The sequence below is a fragment of the Saccopteryx bilineata genome, chromosome 3 (assembly GCF_036850765.1).
Source record: "Saccopteryx bilineata isolate mSacBil1 chromosome 3, mSacBil1_pri_phased_curated, whole genome shotgun sequence".
NCBI classification, from domain to species: domain Eukaryota; kingdom Metazoa; phylum Chordata; class Mammalia; order Chiroptera; family Emballonuridae; genus Saccopteryx; species Saccopteryx bilineata.
In genome coordinates this window covers 105024764-105043093 of record NC_089492.1, presented here as the reverse complement: position 1 = coordinate 105043093, position 18330 = coordinate 105024764, and the positions used below count along the sequence as shown (strand labels likewise).

The 18330-nt window shown below is 41.5% G+C and overlaps 1 protein-coding gene across 1 annotated transcript in view; it reads left to right on the top strand.

Annotated features, from left to right (window-relative positions):
* Positions 1–17929, top strand: part of LHCGR (luteinizing hormone/choriogonadotropin receptor) — an 84865-nt gene extending 66936 nt beyond the window's left edge. The window contains exons 11-13 of the mRNA XM_066266461.1: positions 7612–7797; positions 11766–11846; positions 16783–17929. Of these exons, the coding sequence (XP_066122558.1) occupies positions 7612–7797; positions 11766–11846; positions 16783–17929 (1414 nt within the window). The remainder of the gene's footprint in view (positions 1–7611; positions 7798–11765; positions 11847–16782) is intronic.
* Positions 17930–18330: the final 401 nt, after the last annotated feature.

Here is an 18330-nt window from a genome sequence, read left to right as displayed (position 1 = left end):
ACTGAAAATCTATTATCAGAGAATCACTCCTCTGTAATTAGACCTCACCATTCTTAGAATCCTACTTTCAAATATACCCCCCCCCCAACACACACACACCACCAGGTCTGCAGAGTCATGTGCTCAATCCCCAACACATCTGAGATAATAACTCTATAAAGCAGAATGAAAACACTGGTTACCTAAGCCAATAAGAACACAAAAGCAGCAAAAGTCTGCAGCCTCTGGGGCAAATCTCCCATCTTGATTGTTCCACCAAGGTCTTATACTAGTCGTCATTCCCTGTTGTCAGGTTCACCTGTCTATCAATCACCTACTGATCCCCTCCCATGTACTGGGCACGAGGTAGCGGGACTGTCTGCTGGGTGGTTTAGGGGGAGGTAGGGGCTGTGCTGCCAGAAGAGCTTCATGGTGCCCCAGCAGCCACTGAGAAGATGGGCAGAATTTGTAAATCTCCATTAGCTGCTCTTCCTCCTCATTTTTAACTTGAAGTTGTCTTGGACATTGCCTCAAGTCCAGAAAAACCAAGCTGTTCAGGAGCTTGTTTATAAAAACTGAGCTTTCCACACCGCTCTGCCTGCATGACTGAGTTTGCTTGCTTTGGGCTGATGAATCCAGTTTGCCTTAGAGAACGTGCATTCTGCTTCCCAGGTAGATGCTGGCTAACACCACAGAGCTCTCCACAGTGAAACCAGCCTGTGCTTCATGAAAACCTACCCTGCAGGGTTGATCAATCAAAGACCAAGGCATGTGAAGCCCTGAATATTTTCCTAGGGTAGAGCACAAAAGCTGATGTCACTGCATGTGCCTGCTATATCATATAGCAGGTAGTTGTTCCACTTCTGCAAAGTGGAGAGAGGTGGGGTGAGGAAGAGGGGGAGAAAGGAATCCGGAAAGGAGAGAGAGGAATGCTAATGAATGTAGAGCAGCTACAAAGAGTTATACTCAACCTTGAAAAGAATAATGGGGTGCATAATGGATGAAAACATAGTGTAGCTTTTTTGAATTTAGATCTTTTTTTAATTATTATTAATTTTAATAAGGTGACATTGATAAATCAGGGTACATATGTTTAGAGAAAACATCTCCAGGTTATTTTGACATTTGATTATGTTGCATACCCACCACCCAAAGTCAAATTGTCTTTCGTCACCTTCTATCTACTTTACTTTGTGCCCCTCGCCTCCCCCCTCCCACCTCCTTCCCTCCGTTCCACAACCATAGTAACCACCACCCTCTTGTCCATGTCTCTGAGTCTCATTTTTGTGTCCCACCTATGTATGGAATCATATAATTCTTAGTTTTTTCTGATTTACTTATTTCACTCAGTATAATGTTATCAAGGTCCATCCATGTTGTTGTAAATGATCTGATGTCATCATTTCTTATGGCTGAGTAGTATTCCATAGTACATATGTACCAAAGCTTTTTTAATCCACTCATCCACTGACGGACACTTGGGCTGTTTCCAGATCTTCGCTATTGTGAACAGTGCTGCCATAAACATGGGGGTGCATTTCTTCTTTTCAAACAGTGCTATGGTGTTCTTGGGGTATATTTCTAAAACTGGGATAGCTCAGTCAAAAGGCAGTTCCATTTTTAATTTTTTGAGGAATCTCCATACTGTTTTCCACAGTGGCTGCACCAGTCTGCATTCACACCTGCAGTGCAGGAGGGTTCCCTTTTCTCCACATCCTCGCTAGCACTTATTCTGTGTTGTTCTGTTGATGAGCGCCATTCTGACTGGTATGAGGTGATATCTCATTGTGGTTTTAATTTGCATTTCTCTAATGATTAGTAATGTTGAACATTTTTTTATCTGTCTATTGGCCATCTGTATGTCCTCTTTGGAGAAGTGTCTATTCATTTCTTTTGCCCATTTTTGGATTGGATTGTTTGTCTTCCTGGTATTGAGTTTTATAAGTTCTTCATAAATTTTGGTTATTAACCCCTTATCAGACGTATTGTCGAATATGTTCTCCCATTGTGTAGTTTGTCTTTTTATTCTGTTCTTATTGTCTTTAGCTGTGCAATAGCTTTTTAGTTTGATATAGTACCATTTGTTTATCCTGTCTTTTATTTCACTTGCCTGTGGAGATAAATCGGCAAATATATTGCTGCGAGAGATGTCAGAGAGCTTACTGCCTATGTTTTCTTCTAAGATGCTTATGGTTTCATGGCTTCCATTTAAGTCTTTTATCCATTTTGAGTTTCTTTTTGTGAATGGTGTAAGCTGGTGGTCTAGTTTCATTTTTTTGCAGGCAGATGTCCAATTTTCCCAACACCATTTGTTGAAGAGGCTGTCTTTACTCCAATATATGCTCTTACCTCCTTTGTCAAATATCAGTTGTCCATAAAGGTGTGGGTTTATTTCTGGGTTCTCTGCTCTGTTTCATTGATTTATATGCCTGTTCTTATGCCAGCACCAAGCTGTTTTGAGTACAATGGCCTTGTAGTATAACTTGATATCAGGAAGTGTGATACCTCTCACTTTATTCTTCCTTTTCAAGATTGCTGAGGCTATTCATGTTATTTTGGTTCCATATAAATTTTTGGTATATGTGTTCTATATCTTTGAAGTATGTCATTGGTCTTTTAATTGGAATTACATTGAGTTTATAAATTGCTTTGGATAATATAAACATTTTAATGATGTTTATTCTTCCTAACCATGAGCACAGTATATGCTTCCACTTGTTTTTATCTTCCTTGATTTCTTTATCAATGTTTTATAATTTTCCAAGTACAAGTCTTTAATCTCTTTGGTTTAATTTACTCCTAGGTACTTTATTTTTTTGGTTGCAATAGTGAAGGGGATTGTTTCCTTAATTTCTTTTTCTGACTGTTCATTGTTGGTGTATAAAAATGCCTCTGATTTCTGAGTATTAATTTTATATCCTGCCACCTCGCTGAATTCATTTATCAGGTCCAGTAATGTTTTGACTGAGACTTTAGGGTTTTCTATACACAATATCATATCATCTGCAAATAATGATAGTTTTACTTCTTCTTTTCCAATTTGGATGCCTTTTATTTCTTCTTCTTGTCTGATTGCTGTGGCTGGGACTTCCAGGACTATGTTGAATAAGAGTGGTTAAAGGGGGCACCCCTACCTTGTTCCTGATCTTAAGGGGATTGCTTTTAATTTTTGCCCATTGAGTATGATGTTGACTGTGGGTTTGACATAGATGGCCTTTATAATGTTAAGGTATGTTCCCTGTATTCCCACTTTGCTGAGAGTTTTGATCATGAATGGGTGCTGGATTTTATCAAATGCTTTTTCTGCAGCTGTTGAAATTATCATGTGGTTTTTCTCCTTCCTTTTGTTTATGTGATGAATCAGATTGATTGATTTGCAAATATTGTACCAGCCTTGCCTCCCCAGAATAAATCCCATTTCATCATGATGTATGATTTTTTTCATATATTGCTAGATCCAGTTTACTAATATTTTGTTGAGGATTTTAGCATCTAAATTCATCAGGGATATAGGCCTATAAATTTCTTTCTTTGTGTTGTCTTTGCCTCATTTTGGAATCAGAATTATGCTCGCCTCATAAAAGGAGCTTGGAAGTCTTCCTTCCTCTTGAATTTTTTGAAATAGCTTGAGAAGCATAGGAGTTAGCTTTTCTTTGAATATTTGATAAAATTCACTTGTGAAGCCATCAGGCCCAGGACTTTTCTTTGTTGGGAGTTTTTTGATAACTGTTTTGATCTCATTTTTGTAATCAGTCTGTTTAGGTTTTCTGATTCTTTCAGAATAATTTTTGGCAGATTATATGTTTCAAGGAATTTGTCCATTTCATCTAGGTTATCTAGTTTTTTGGCATACAGTTCTTCATAGTATTTTCTTACAATATTTGGTATTTCTATTGTGTCAGTTGTTATTTCTCCATTCTCATTTCTAATTTTATTTATTTGAGTCCTCTCATTTTTTTTCTTGGTGAGTCTGGTTAAAGGCTCATCGATCTTGTTTATCTTTTCAAAGAACCAGCTCCTGGTTTCATTGATCCTCTGTATTGTTTCTTTAGCCTCTTTGTCATTTATTTCCACTCTGATCTTTATTATTTCCTTCCTTCTACTATCTCTGGGCTTTACTTGCTGTTCTTTTTCTAGTTCTTTTAGATGCAGGGTCAAGTTGTTTATTTGAGCTTTTTCTAGCTTCTTAAGATATGCCTATAATGCTATGAACTTCCTTCTCAGGACTGCTTTTGCTGTGTCCCATAAATTTTGAATTGATGTATGCGCATTATCATTCGTTTCTAGGAATTTCTTTATTTCTTCTTTGATCTCATTGTTAAGCCATTCGTTATTTATTTACATGCCATTTAGTTTCCAAGTGTTTGAGTATTTTTCAGTTTTTCTGTTGTGTTTGATTTCTAGTTTCATGCCATTGTGATCAGAGAAAATGCTTAATATGATTTCAGTCTTCTTAAATTTGTTGAGACTGCTTTTGTGCCCTAACATGTGGTCTATCCTAGAGAATGTACCATGAGCACTTGAAAAGAATGTATATTCTGCTGCTTTAGGGTGAATGGCTCTAAAGATATCTATTAAATCCAGTTGATCTAATATGTCCTTTAAGTCTGCTGTTTCTTTGTTAATTTTCTTTCTTGAGGATCTATCTAGTGATGTTAGTGGAGTATTGATATCCCCTACTATTATAGTATTGCTGTTGATCTCGCCCTTTATATCCATCAAAGTCTGCTTTATATATTTAGGTGCTCCTATATTAGGTGTGTAGATATTTATAATGGTTATATCATCCTGTTGGATTGCTCCCTTTATCATTATATAGTGACCTTCTTTATCTCTTACTATAGCCTTTGTTTTAAAGTCCATTTTGTCTGATATAAGTATTGCTACCCCAGCTTTTTTTTTCATTTCCATTCTCATGAAATATGTTTTTATCCTTTTACCTTCAGTCCATGTGTATCTTTTATTTTAAGGTGTGTCTCTTGTAGACAGCATATGAATGGGTCCTGTTTTCTTATGTCTTTTGATCGGATCATTTAATCCATTTACATTTAAGGTTATTATTGATATGTAGTTGTTTATTTCCATTTTATTCTTTAACAACTGTATTCCTCTTTTGCTATATTCTCTTTCCCCTTTGGTCTGTTTACAACAGGCCCCTTAGCATATCTTTTAGCATTGGTTTGGTTGTAGTGAATTCCTTGAGTGTTTTGTTTTGTTTGTTTTTTTGTCTTGAAAGCTTTTTATTTCTCCAATTTTAAATGATAGCCTTGCTGGATAAAGTAGTCTTGGTTGTAAGCTCTTGTTCTGCATTATTTTGAATATTTCTTGCCATTCCCTTCTGGCTTCAAGTGTTTCTGTTGAGAAGTCTGATGTCATCCTTATGGGGGCTCCTTTGTAGGTGATAACCTTTTAATCTCTAGCAGCTTTTAACATTTTCTCTTTATCACTTAGTTTTGGTATTTTAGTTATAATGTATCTTTGTGTAGATTTCTTTGGGTCTCTCTCTAATGAAGTTCTCTGTGCTTCTTGAACTTGTGAGACTTTTTCTTGTATTAATTTAGGGAAGTTTTCAGCTATGATATGATTGAACAAAGTCTCTATCCCTTGTTCTTTCTCTTCTTCTTCAGGAATCCCTATAATATGGATATTATTTTTTCTCTTCATGTTGTCTCAGAGCTCTCTTAGAGTTTCCTCAGACTTTTTGAGTCTCTTTTCTTTGTTCTGCTCTGCTTCTGTGCCTTCATTTATCTTGTCTTCTAACTCACTGATTCAATCCTCAGCTTCATCAGTCTGCTTTTAATTCCTTCCATTGTGTTCTTCATTTCTGACATTGTATTTGTCATTTCTGACTGATTCTTTTTTATTATTTCAATGTACTTTTTTATATTTGCTATTTCTTTATTTAGGTGTTTGTAATGACCATCTATTATTGTTTTAAGATCTTTGAGCATCCTAATAATTGTTAGTTTAAACTCTTCATCTGGTAATTTGGTTATATCTGACTCATTCAAGTCCTTTTCTGGGGATTTCTCTTGATTCATTTGTGTTGCATATCTCTGCCTTCTCATTTTTTCTGTGTATAAGAAGGTTTTGACCACTGGAGTCCACTGGGTATGGCCTCTGTGTTCCCTAAGTGTGATCTGTCTGGAGGCCTGCCACTCCCTCTGCCACTGTTGCCTAGGGCATTTGGGTTTGGGCCTTGCCTGTGCCAGCCCACCAGGGCTGTCGCTCCAGTTTCTGCCCTGCTTCCATGGGAGGGGCTGTGACCATGTGCCCAGGTCTACAAGCCTCTGAGGCCTCCGTGTTTGCCCAGCCCCCTGTGGGTGGGGCCACAAGCTTCAGCATAGCAGGCAGGGGTGAGCACCTTTGCTCACCTGCGGGTCTCTGCCTGCTTCCAGGCTTTCGCCCCACCCTCACTGGAGGAGCTGGTTTGCCCCTCTGGTTGCAAGCCTCAGTTCCACAGGCCGGGTGAGGCTGCATGCCAGTATACCCTTTCTCAGTGGTGGGTCTCCGCCTCTTCTGGGACTCCTGCCCTTCCCCAGCAGTCTGGATTGCAGGCAGCCCACAGCTGGGCTTGACCACTTTCATGCATCCCCTCCACCCCCTCAGGGCAAGACTGAGCTCACTCCCAGGCCTCAGTCGTGGCCTGCTGGCTTCTGCCCTTGAGGATGGAACCGCACTTCCACATCCTGCTGCTGCCCATCCTCCAGCCAGCCCTCAGCCGTGTGGGTAGGGGCGCTGCATCTCAGACCCTAACACTCAATACTGTAATCCCGAAAGCTTCTTCCTAAGGGACTCTGCTCTGAGTGCCACAGGAGAGCTTGTTTGGCTGGTGTCCTGCTTCCCTTTGCTGGTATTGCTGGTTCCAGAAGAAATATTCTCTTCAGATTTGGGGAGTGACTCAGCCCAGGGGTTAGGGTGGCTGTCCCTCAAAGTGTTTCTCCCTGGGCCTCCTAGATTACACTCTCTTCCTGCTACTCTGGTCCTCTCCTCTCTCCCATCCCTCAGAGCCCCAGGTGGATGGTTGTGAGAGATGTTTTCTGTGCAGTCCCTTTAAGAAGAATCCTAGGTCTGAGAAATCTGTCTCTTTCTCACAAACAGTATCCTGACTTGTTTTGCAGCTAAATACTTTCCGTATGCCTCTTCGAGGCTCTGGGGCTGCAGGCTGGGGCTTTATTTCTGGGGCTCAGGACCCTCCCCACTCTGCTAAACTCATTTCCCGCCACACAAGTTTCTCCGTGCTGCTGTTCACTCCCAGGAGCTGGGCAGCCCTCTCTGCATTTCCACTTTTCCTACCAGTCTCAGTGTGGCTTTTTCAGTGTTCCTTGGTTGAAGAGTCCTCTTAGTTTAGTCCAAAGTTGGTTTTTCCAGATGATGGTTCTTAAAATTAAGTTGTAATCCACTTTGGTTCTGGAAGGTGGAAGTTGGTACATCTGCCTACTTCATTGCCATCTTGCCACCTGAATTTAGATTTTAATGAGAGTAACTGACATGGAAAATTAGGGGAAAGGCAAGATGGAGGAAAGAGTCCTCAGAGCACACAAGGATGCTATTTTTCAGAGAAGGTTTCATTCTATGAATCAAATGTATAAAATAAATAAATAAAAAGCCTTTCTCCCCTTTATTTTTCAGGGATATTTCTTCCACCAGACTGCAGGCCCTGCCTAGCTATGGACTGGAGTCCATCCACACGCTAATTGCCACATCATCCTATTCTCTAAAAAAATTGCCATTAAGAGAGAAATTTTCAAATCTCCTGGAAGCCATACTGACTTACCCCAGCCACTGCTGTGCATTTAGAAACTGGCCAACTAAAGAGTAAGTTGAAAACAAAAGGTAAAGCCTGCCAAGCTGTGGCAGAAACTCAGCTATCAAAATAGTCAACTGGGCCATGGCTCCCTGCCCTTTTGCTCCCTGCCTTCAGGATCACTTTCAGATAGACAAGAAGGAAATGACCGCCCTGGTTCCTCTGAAAACTGGTTTCAGTTCACCCTGCAGATGGAAGGCCTATGTACCCTATCCTGAGCTAATTGAAGTATAGCCTTAAATTATCAGGCTGTAAGCCCTGGCCGGTTGGCTCAATGGTAGAGCGTCAGCCTGGCGTGCAGGAGTCCCGGGTTCAATTCCTGGCCAGGGCACACAGGAGAGGCACCCCTCTGCTTCTCCACCCATCCCCCTCTCCTTCCTCTCTGTCTCTCTCTTCCCCTCCCGCAGCCAAGGCTGCTTTGGAGCAAAGTTTGCCCGGGTGCTGAGGATAGCTCTGTGGCCTCTGCCTCAGGTGCTAGGATGGCTCTGGTTGCAACAGAGTGACGCCCTGGATGGGCAGAGCATCGCCCCCTGGTGGGCGTGCCAGGTGGATCCTGGTCAGGCACATGTGGGAGTCTGTCTGACTGCCTTCCCGTTTCCAACTTCAGAAAAATACAAAAAAAAAAATTATCAGGCTGTAGCCCTGGCCGGTTGGCTCAGTTGTAGAGCGTCAACCTGGCGTGCAGGAGTCCCGGGTTCGATTCCCAGCCAGGGCACACAGGAGAAGCGCCCATCTGCTTCTCCACCCTTCCCCCTCTCCTTCCTCTCTGTCTCTCTCTTCCCCTCCTGCAGCCAAGCCTCCATTGGAGCAAAGTTGGCCTGGGCGCTGAGGATGGCTCTGTGGCCTCTGCCTCAGGCATTAGAATGGCTCTGGTTGCAACAGAGCAGTGCCCCAGATGGGCAGAGCATCGCCCCCTGGTGGGCGTGCCAGGTGGATCCCAGTTGGGTGCATGCGGGAGTCTGTCTGACTGCCTCCCCATTTCCAACTTCAGTAAAGTACCCCCAAAATAAATTATCAGGCTGTAATAGCAGCTGCAAAGTTGATACAAAGCTGGCATTTTGAAGCTCAATTAGCTCTAACCCTTATATGAGAGCATCCTTTCTAAAGAGATGAGAGAAGTGGCCTCAAGAGGGTAAATTTTACCTAATGTCTTAATCTTTAATGTAAAATAGACCCCCCAAAAAAATCCCTACAGAAGGCTTTTGTTTTAAGCTATTTCTCTAGCATCAGCAGATCATCTGTTTCGGAACAGAATCGTAACTCCCTAAGGATCAGCTCAGGGGACAGAAAGGGCACAGGCTTCGGGCTGGTTTGTGTCCAGTAAGGACATCTTACTGCTGATTCACATCAGTCCAGAATGGACTGGCAGGGTGTGTAGGGTTTCAGTCTTTCCTTAAAGCATTGCTCTCCAGACTTTATTATTATTATTGAAATGCACGGCAAGAACTACCTTTTTTACATCATAACCCAGTGCACATCACGCATGTAACTGAAACAAAACAAAGCAATACTTAACTTTGTGCATGTGATATGCTCTGCAGTTTTCTTGTCTATTTCACTGTTTTATTTCACAGTTGTTTGTTTGTTTGTTTGGGAGTGCTTTGGGAGCACAAAGGAAGAGTTTGTAAATGGTAGTAGGGCATATGCAAGGCTTCCTGAGGAAGTGACTTCTGAGCCTGGAAGAAGAGGTAGGAGCTGGTTAGACAGGTGTGGGGAAAAGCATGCAAAAAAGATAAAATAGCCCTGGCCGGTTGGCTCAGCGGTAGAGCGCCGGCCTGGCACGTGGAGGACCCGGGTTCGATTCCCAGCCAGGGCACATAGGAGAAGCGCCCATTTGCTTCTCCACTCCCCCCCTCCTTCCTCCCTGTCTCTCTCTTCCCCTCCCGCAGCCAAGGCTCCATTGGAGCAAAGATGGCCCGGGCACTGGGGATGGCTCCTTGGCCTCTGCCCCAGGCTCTAGAGTGGCTCTGGTAGCGACAGAGCGATGCCCCGGAGGGGCAGAGCATAGCCCCCTGGTGGGCAGAGCGTCGCCCCTGGTGGGCGTGCCGGGTGGATCCCCGGTCGGGCGCATGCGGGAGTCTGACTGTCTCTCCCCGTTTCCAGCTTCAGAAAAATACAAAAAAAAAAAAAAAAAAAAAAAAAAAGAGAGATAAAATAGTTCCTGTGAAGGCACAAAGACAAGAGACAGCAGGATGAAAGTCACTCAGAAAAACTGAAACAAGAGACTTCTGGGTACACAGAGGAAGGAAGGGGAATGAAGGAAGGGTTCTGAATGCCTGGCCAAGCTGTTCAGAGGAGGGGGAACCACTGAAGAATTTAAAGCACAATTACTCAGATTTCCTTTTGTAAAACATCCCTCTGGCAGGAGAAGGGAAGATGGGCTGAAAATGAGCAAAGCTGGGGAGAGACCAACAGAACAATACAGACACCAGTTTATGATAAAGCTCATTCTGGACATGACTGTTGTGGTAAAGAGGGCACAAACCTGAAAGTACTGACATGTAATAACTAGTTCAGGGGATTTATTCCATAGATGAAAGAGACTACCTCTATGTATAAAAGGGGGAGGGGTAATACAACTGTGGGCCAGTATCAAAGTGTAATGGGAATGTAGACACGTAGGGGTTGTCTTGATTGGAATTAACTGACTCCATCCGTATCACTAAAGCTCGGATCCTTGGATGCTAGTGAGGATGCAGAGTCTGAAGCTGGGCCAGTGGAATAATGTTTATGCAGTCTCTGAGTCACCCCTGCCCTGCAGCTGCTAAATCGGGATAATGCTCACAGCTGCCTGGACAGATGGCCCCAAAGACCTCCTTGGTATCTATGATTAAAATTTCAAAAAAGATAGAGTAGATGGAACTTAGTGCTATTATCTGAAGGACAAGAACAACCACATTTCATGTTAACTGTAAATTGGTTCACACAGAATCTCTTAGTGTTAGATTAGAGCCAGTCAGTCTTTCCCTCCCTCCCTCCCTCTCCCTTCCTCTCTCTCTTTCTCTCCCTCTCTCTCTCCCTTCCTCTCTCTCTCTCTCTCTCTCACACACACACACAATTTGATCCAAATTTCAGGCTATATCATCCTCACCCCAAATAACAAGTTGATTAGTGTTTTAAAGTGAGTCCAGAAGGTCAATAGTTCGGATATATTCTCCACTTTCCTGTTTCTATACAAAGTCATTCCTAAAAGGAACTGTCTTGTTAATAGTGGGGAAGAATCATATATAGAAACGTCCAAGTTTGGATGGCCTCATTTCTCCTTCCTCCTTAGGAAAGATAGAAGTTCTCACAGCCTGATCTCCTTACTTCTCTTTCCTCATCAACTTTTTCTTTGTTCCTACCTTTGGTTTCATTTTAAGAATGTAAGGATAGGTCTTCTTTTAATTCCTTGCCCTTTCCCCCCCTTTTCTATTGGATAAACTGATTAAAGGGAAAGATAAAGGGAAAAGGAGCACCCACACGTGCTCCTGCACATAACTGAGAAAAGCAGAAAATTCACATAATGATGTCAGGTGCAGCACCTTCAAATCCTTACAGAAGAGATTCCCACTTGCAAATTCAAAGCCATGAACTCAGAAGGGTTATTTGTTCATCAAGGCCAGCACAGTGAGGAGAGTGGTGAGGAGCAAACCTTAATACACCGTAAAGGTAGCTTTTAATGAGCACTGAAAAAATCTGTGATTCAATATAACAAATTTAAGAGTTGGGTTTTTGTGGGGGTTTTTTTCATCTCCAGAGCCCACACAAAACATTTAGCATTCAGAAGCATTTTATCAAAGCTGGAAGCATTCTAATGACAATTCAGAAGCCTTTACTCTCTCCCCAGGAAGCATTTCAGTTAGGACAATGGTGCAGAACACCAAGCTGGGGTAATAGGTAAAGAATTTGGATGAACAAAGCATAAATAGACGTGATCAGATTCAGTTTAAAGACCAAAAGCTCAACTGCTTTTTTTCCCCCGCCGCTTCTCTTTCAGGCAGAATTTTTCATTTTCCATTTTTGAAAACTTTTCCAAACAATGTGAAAGCACAGCAAGGAAACCAAATAATGAAACACTGTAAGTATTTGCATGCAAAGAAACTCGGGAAGCTGCGTCTCATTCTGTGCGCCCCTTATTATTATTATCAGTGCCAACAATTTCCTTTTGATAAAGTCTTGGTTGGGGGGATGTTTGCAAGGCATTTTTTTAATGGCTTCAAAATGAGAACTTTTCTTTTCAAGTGGCCTCCAGTTGATCAGGTATCTCATTCAACTGGTTAAAAATAAAACAACTCTCTAAATAAGAACCGACATGTTCATTCTACAATATTAAATTCTCATCAGAAATTCAAATTTTATTTGCAGTATTTTAATCTCATTATGAGTTTGTTTAAATGATAGCATCATTTGTAGGAATATTCACTGGACGTACGATCGGCATCCTACCAAGATTAACTGACGGCAGACTAGAAGTAGCCAGTTCCTTCAGAGAGACATAGGCTATCTTGACCATTTTGCTCTGGAACTTAAAATTACTTGCCCTTAATGCTATCACCAACATAGACTAGATGGGAGCTATGTTTCCATTCTACTGACTGACTTTTTAAAATATTTTTCCTGGCTGCCTTGGCATTTCACATACCTTCAAATTTAAAAAAAAAAAAAAAAAGGAAAAAAAGGCCACATTTACTGCGATTTAGAAGTTTATCGTTCCCCCCATATGTCCTTCAAGCTACAAAACCAGATGCCCTTCTAAGATACCCTGTCAATCTCCATTCCCTCGTCCACATCTTGTTTCTTTTCTCTTCTTTTGACCCTCCTATCAATCTACAAGTTATACGGAGGTAGCTGGGTAGCATGATGAAAGGCTTCAGGGCCCCTCAGAGTTGGATGTGAATCCTTGGCAATCATGTCCCTGTAATGCTGGATATTCCTGGACAAGGCATCCTTGTGGAGCCTTCTGCCCTCATCTGTAAGGGATAGCAGAAATACCATTTGGCTTTCAGAAATATGAGAGTGCAGGGAGCTGTTGAAGAATGTCACAGCATGGAAGGTACATTTTAAATATTATACTCTGTGACCTTTTCTTTTTCTTTTAATTAGGTCTCTCACCATCTGGCCTCTAGGGTTCCTTTTCCACACTCTTCACACTCTTCCCTCTTGATAGTCTCTCCATCCCTTACCTTCCACATTACTCTTTTGCAATTGTACGGCTTTTTTTGGATACAGTCAATGGTAGCACCAAAGAATGATTTGGGGAGGGAATAGTTTAGCTCACTCTCAATAATCTTTATTAGCTTCCACTGCAAGCCTTCCCAAATGAGCACACAATTTCAAGTTTGCTAACGCTGCTTTAAAACAAATTCCCTCATCTCTAGCATCCCCCAAACTACCTGAAGTTTGTAATTTAAGTTTAAAAAGTACACTTCCTGCAAAAATATTTTTTATGGTGAATCCCTTACCTCCCCTTTTCTACCAGATTGCTATTCCTGAGTCCCTAGGCTTTAGAAACTCTAGCACCAACCACTAACACTTACCTGCTCTCTCCAAGATATCATGGTGTCCTTACTGCTATGGCTGGCCCCATTGTTCTCCTAAAACTCCTGTCTCTTCTCCTTTGTTCATTGTGACCAGAACAGTGGTCTGCTGCCACTCCTTCCTTGGCCTCAATATTGCCTGTGCAAGTCTATTCACTTTCACTGCATACATCTTCAGCATTAAGCACCACTCCATGCTGGGTTTTGTCAATAAGCATGCTGCTGCCCTCTGGAGCCATCCCAGGACACAAATGTAAGCTCAGCAGATGGGTATCTGATCTGAAGACAAATCACCAAGGAGAAAATTGCTAGACATAGGTCCAGTGGCACAAAAGGAAAGGAGAAAGAAACGAAGGAAGGGAAGAAGGACAGAAGGAAGGACAGGCAAACAACCGGGGGAGTGGGAGAGAAAATACACCTGACCTCTTATTGATATAAATTTATTCAGAAATCCTGGCTGAACTTTTAGAAGTTCGAATCAGTGCTTCTAGAAGCTGAAGAAGTTTTGATCAGAGGAAAGGAGTAAGGGAAATTAAGGCAGCAACAGTTGGAAAGCATTCACTTGATTTGATAAAGGCTATTATTGGGTAGGAATCACCCAGGGAATCTTACTTAAAATGCAGATTCCTAGGCTCTGTCCCTAGAAAGTTTGATTTAGGATTTGGAATAAAGCCAGGAATCTGTATTTTACAAACATCCCAGTGACTCTGATGGAAGTGGTTCAAAGACACTTAGGAAAACACTGACTGGGAGATGGTGACGGAGAGGAAAGGCCCTTGGACCTCGTAGCACTGCCCCTGGGGCCTAGTGCTGAGGGTCTTAGGCAAGCACTTCCCTGCTGTAATCTTGGTTTCCCTACCAATAAAAGGAGGGGTTCAACGAGATGTTCTACAGACTTTCTGAGTGAAAGAAATAACCTATTTCCTATAATCGTCCTTTATAACCACCCTATCTCTTTAAAGCTTAAAAAATAGGTAATTATATTGATGTGCCCGAAATGAGGACAAATGTGCTGCTTACATTTAATAATAAAGCTGGTGAGGTTCCCTGGTTGCCCTCTGTGCGTGACGGCAGTCCTTCTCCAGCCTCGTGTTTATTTCTCTGAATGTTGGCACCTTTTTAAAGTCCTGGGTCATAGATGTCTTTTTCTTCTTTTTTAAATCTGTGTTCTTTCCCTTTCATAATTGTACTCTTCAAATACATCATTTTATCCACTAACTGAATTAGGTACACACTTCAATATATACAACATGAGAAGCTAAGTTTTGAAAGTGGAGAAAAATACTCTTTTAATGTGTGAGGGACTCTCAGGTGAAATACATAATTGTAATAGCCCCTACAGTGTAAAAAAAAAAAATTTATGTTCCAGCTCCCAAGATTACAGTAGCAGACTGCGGGCAAAGAGAAAATTTGCTGAGCCAACATGCATCGTACTGTATGCAGTGATTGTCCCTGTAGCCTCTCAATTCCTCTCAGAGCTAAGATCACTCTAGCTTATTCATTCCACAGATATCCATTGAATGGACACTCTGAGCCAAAGCTGTATGAGGCATTGAGATTTCAGAAATAAATAAAACCTAGTCTCCTAGTTTCAAGGAGCTAATAAACTGTTAAAGAAGTCAGACACACATCATCACGTAATGACAATAGTAACTATGCACTGTCATGTCAGAGATGAGGAGTAATAAACTCCTTGGAAGTGTAGCATCATGAAAGAGGATCACAAAGGATCTTATCTCTAAGGATGAGGAGGAATTCACCAGAGTAATGAGAGGAAGGGAAGAAGAAACAGCACATGCATACAAAAACAGAGGATGGAACAGTGGGACTTAATCTGAGAGCCACAAGTCACTTTATGTGCCCACAAGGACAACTGCACAGGGGATGTGCAAGATAATCATAGGAATGCCTTATATTCACTGACCATTTAATACATGTCAGGATTTATTCTAAACATTCTACATGTGTTAGTGCATTTAATCCTTAGCATGACCCTAACAAGGAAGATAAGGTTATACCTATTTTGCAAATAAAGTATTTGAGGCACAGAAATGTTAAGTAACTCTCCTGGTTTACCCAGCCTGTAAAGACTGAAACCCAGGCAGTCTTGCTTCAGAGCCCATGTTCTGAACTGTGCAGCACTACAGCTTCCTGGAGATTGGATTGGAGAAGGAGGCAGAACCGAGATCAAGGAGGAACATGGAGGTCATCACAAGGAGTCTGGATTTTATTCCATAGCCAATGAGAACCTAGGAAAAGTTTGAAATAATAGATTTGTACTTAAGAAAGGCCACCCTGGCCAGCAGGCTCAGTGGTAGAGTGTTGGCCCGGCATGTGGATATCCTGGATTTGATTCTCAGTCAGGGCACACAGGAGAAGCGACTACCTGCTTCTCCACCCGCCCTCCTTTCTCTCTCTCTCTCTCTCTCTCTCTCTCTCTCTCTCTCTCTCTCTCTCCCACTGTCTCTCTCTCTTCTCCTTCCACAGCTATGGCTCAATTGGTTCGAGCGCATTAGCCCCACACACTGAGGGTGGCTCCATGGGGCCTCTGCCTCAGGCGCTGAAAATAGCTCAGTTGAGAGCATGGCCCCAGACAGGAGTTACCAATCAGGGCACATGCAGAAATCTGTCTATCTCCCCTCCTCTCACTTGAAAAAAGAAGAAAATAAAGGCCATTTTAGGAGGAATGTAAAAATGGACTGGCTGACAGCTAAAATTGGAGGAAGGATACCAGGAAGAAAATGTAATTGACCCTTAAAAGAGGATGAAAACCTGAACTCAAACAGTAGCAATGGGGTTGGGAGGAAGAGGGTGGCAGAGAGGTGGGACTGTTTCTTCACTAGGCACAGTGTCCCTCTTCACTCCACTCCCTGAATTTAATTTATACCCCAAAGAGATCTATTTTCACAGTTTCTTCCTATTGTCCATGCCTATATTCTTTCTCTGCTTCTAGGGCTCTACTAATCCATCTTTGGTTTCTATTTCCCTCTGGGCTATTTTGTTAGCAGGGACTAAGGTGCAAGCAAGTCCACCACTAGCTGCCTATGGTCAACAATGTGAATCTTCCAGTCCCATTTGTGTTCTGCCACAAACAGCTTCATCAGTGTGGTTGGCAATTAAACAATATAGTTAAGAAAATGCCAAGAAAGAATTCTTTTCCATTTAGCAAGCAAATGCCTCTAGATTTGTTTTTTAAAAATCCTCTGTAAACAGTTGCATTGCCTTTGCATCAACGTATAAAATCTATTTATTAAAAAGTCAAATGTTTTTTTTATTTCCTTAAGAAACTCCTACATCAATTCAGAGCTCTCAGATAATTTAACAAATAAATGTAAGACTGAGAGTATTGTGGCTTTGTTGTTTTTTTGTTTATTAGGTTTAAAAAAAAAACTAAGGATGGTTGTTGAATTTTTAAAAATAATCAGAATCATAGAAAATCCCTTAAGTTTACACTGAGCCTAAATATTCTTCTTACAGTTATTCTGCCATCTTTGCTGAGAGTGAACTGAGTGGCTGGGACTATGACTATGATTTCTGCTCACCCAAGACAGTTCGATGTGCTCCTGAACCAGATGCTTTTAATCCCTGTGAAGATATTATGGGCTATGACTTCCTTAGGGTCCTGATTTGGCTGATTAATATCCTAGCCATCATGGGAAACATAACTGTCCTCTTCGTTCTCCTGACCAGTCGTTATAAACTGACAGTGCCCCGTTTCCTCATGTGCAATCTCTCCTTTGCAGACTTCTGCATGGGGCTCTATCTGCTGCTCATAGCCACAGTTGATTCCCAAACTAAAGGCCAGTATTATAACCATGCCATAGACTGGCAGACAGGAAGTGGGTGTAGTGCTGCTGGCTTTTTCACTGTATTTGCAAGTGAACTTTCTGTCTACACCCTCACAGTCATCACACTAGAAAGATGGCACACCATCACCTATGCTGTTCAGCTGGACCAAACACTGCGATTGAGACATGCCATTCCGATTATGCTTGGAGGATGGCTCTTTTCTACTCTAATTGCCATGTTGCCTCTTGTGGGTGTCAGCAGTTACATGAAGGTCAGCATTTGCCTCCCCATGGATGTGGAAACCACTCTCTCACAAGTCTACATATTAACCATTCTGATACTCAATGTGCTGGCCTTCATCATCATTTGTGCTTGCTACATTAAAATTTATTTTGCAGTTCAAAATCCAGATCTAATGGCTACCAACAAAGATACAAAGATCGCTAAGAAAATGGCAATCCTCATCTTCACTGACTTCACCTGCATGGCACCTATCTCTTTTTTTGCCATATCAGCTGCCTTCAAAGTTCCCCTCATCACAGTAACCAACTCTAAAGTTTTACTGGTTCTTTTTTATCCTGTCAATTCGTGTGCCAATCCGTTTCTATATGCAATTTTCACAAAGGCATTTCGAAGGGATTTCTTTCTGTTGCTGAGCAAATTTGGCTGCTGTAAACATCGAGCTGAACTTTATAGAAGGAAGAATTTTTCAGCTTATACCTCCAACTGCAAAAATGGCTTCACTGGATCAAATAAGCCTTCCCAGTCCACTCTGAAGCTGACCACTTTGCCCTGTCATTATACAGTTGACAAGACTTATTGTAAAGACTATTAACTGTTACATCAGTAACCACATTATTGAACTATATTTAAATATATAAAAATTATCTGTATTAGTAATTTTAACAAAGAGCTGGTTTTAGAAAATTATTTATTCTTAGGCACATTAGGCAAAGACAGACCTATACCTAGTTCAAAGTACAGTCCATGACCATCAACAGTCTAAAAATTATTTGTCATTGGTACCTGATAACACACAACACAGAAGTTGAGAGTGTTTAAAAACTTTTATAGCAATTTTGTCTGTTGAATCTACTATTAAAAAATAAGATGAAATTTTGCATCCTTGATGTTTTTTTTTCTCATTTCAACTTTGTAGTAATTTATATTGCATTTTATAAAAATGATCCATAAAAGATTTAAAATAACTCTTTTCCTCAGATAGTTTGAGAAATG